Raw genomic sequence first — 1,069 nt, forward strand, 5'->3', positions numbered from 1 at the left:
CCAGGCTGGTGGCCTGCCCTTTGACCTCTTGCTCCCCTCGAGGACGCTGGCGAGTCTCCTGTGTGTGAGCGCTGACACGGCCCGTCCTATCCCTTCCGTGGCGGGGGCTCTCAGGGGAGACTCCGTCCTTCCCTCCTGGGTGGCGGGTGCCTGCGCGGCTGGGACCGGGCCTCTAAGGTCGGGGTGCTCGTCCTGTTGGTTTCTTTCTAAGGCGCAGCTTCAGGTTCTGACTTAATGTTTCCTGGAGAAGCGGTGTCTTCTCACATCTCAAAGCTCAGAGGGCGTGAGGGCGACTGGCTCCCAGGATCCACGCTCCCAGCATTCACGCTCCCAGCATCCACGCTCCCAGCATCCACGCTCCCAGCATTCACGCTCCCAGCATCCACACTCCCAGCATCCACGCTCCCAGCATCCACGCTCCCAGCATCCATGGCTCCCAGCATTCACGCTCCCAGCATCCACGCTCCCAGCATCCACGCTCCCCGCATCCACGCTCCCAGCATCCACGGCTCCCAGCATGCACGGCTCCCAGCATCCACGCTCCCAGCATCCACGGCTCCCAGCATCCACGCTCCCAGCATCCACAGTTCCCAGCATCCACGCTCCCAGCATCCATGGCTCCCAGCATTCACGCTCCCAGCATCCACAGCTCCCAGCATCCACGCTCCCAGCATCCACGGCTCCCAGCATGCACGGCTCCCAGCATCCACACTCCCAGCATCCACGGCTCCCAGCATCCACGCTCCCAGCATCCACAGTTCCCAGCATCCACGCTCCCACCATCCACAGTTCCCAGCATCCACAGTTCCCAGCATCCATGGCTCCCAGCATCCACGGCTCCCAGCATCCACGTGGGTCTCGTACAGGAAGCCGTGAATGAGATAACTGCCCGCTCCCTCTCAGCCTCAGCCCGTGTGCGTGTCCCTCCAGGACGCTGTGCGTGGGGCGTGCACACGCATCACCGCCTGCCCTCCCGCTCCCGGGGCAGAGGGAACCGCAAGAAGCAGTGGCCCCCGTGGGTGGAGGCCGGCATAGGCCGCGCTCCCAGCTTCCTCTGGGCAGGAACCTC

The 1,069-nt window shown here is 64.9% G+C and overlaps 1 protein-coding gene across 1 annotated transcript in view; it reads left to right on the forward strand.

The window, feature by feature from the left end:
- Positions 1 to 1,069, forward strand: part of FOXK1 (forkhead box K1) — a gene marked incomplete at its 3' end in the record, with an annotated part of 66,491 nt that overhangs the window by 41,841 nt on the left and 23,581 nt on the right. The window contains exon 5 of the mRNA XM_014549991.1: positions 1,002 to 1,006. Coding sequence (XP_014405477.1) covers positions 1,002 to 1,006 — 5 coding nt within the window. The remainder of the gene's footprint in view (positions 1 to 1,001; positions 1,007 to 1,069) is intronic.

The sequence above is a fragment of the Myotis brandtii genome, unplaced genomic scaffold, assembly GCF_000412655.1.
Source record: "Myotis brandtii unplaced genomic scaffold, ASM41265v1 scaffold579, whole genome shotgun sequence".
NCBI classification, from domain to species: domain Eukaryota; kingdom Metazoa; phylum Chordata; class Mammalia; order Chiroptera; family Vespertilionidae; genus Myotis; species Myotis brandtii.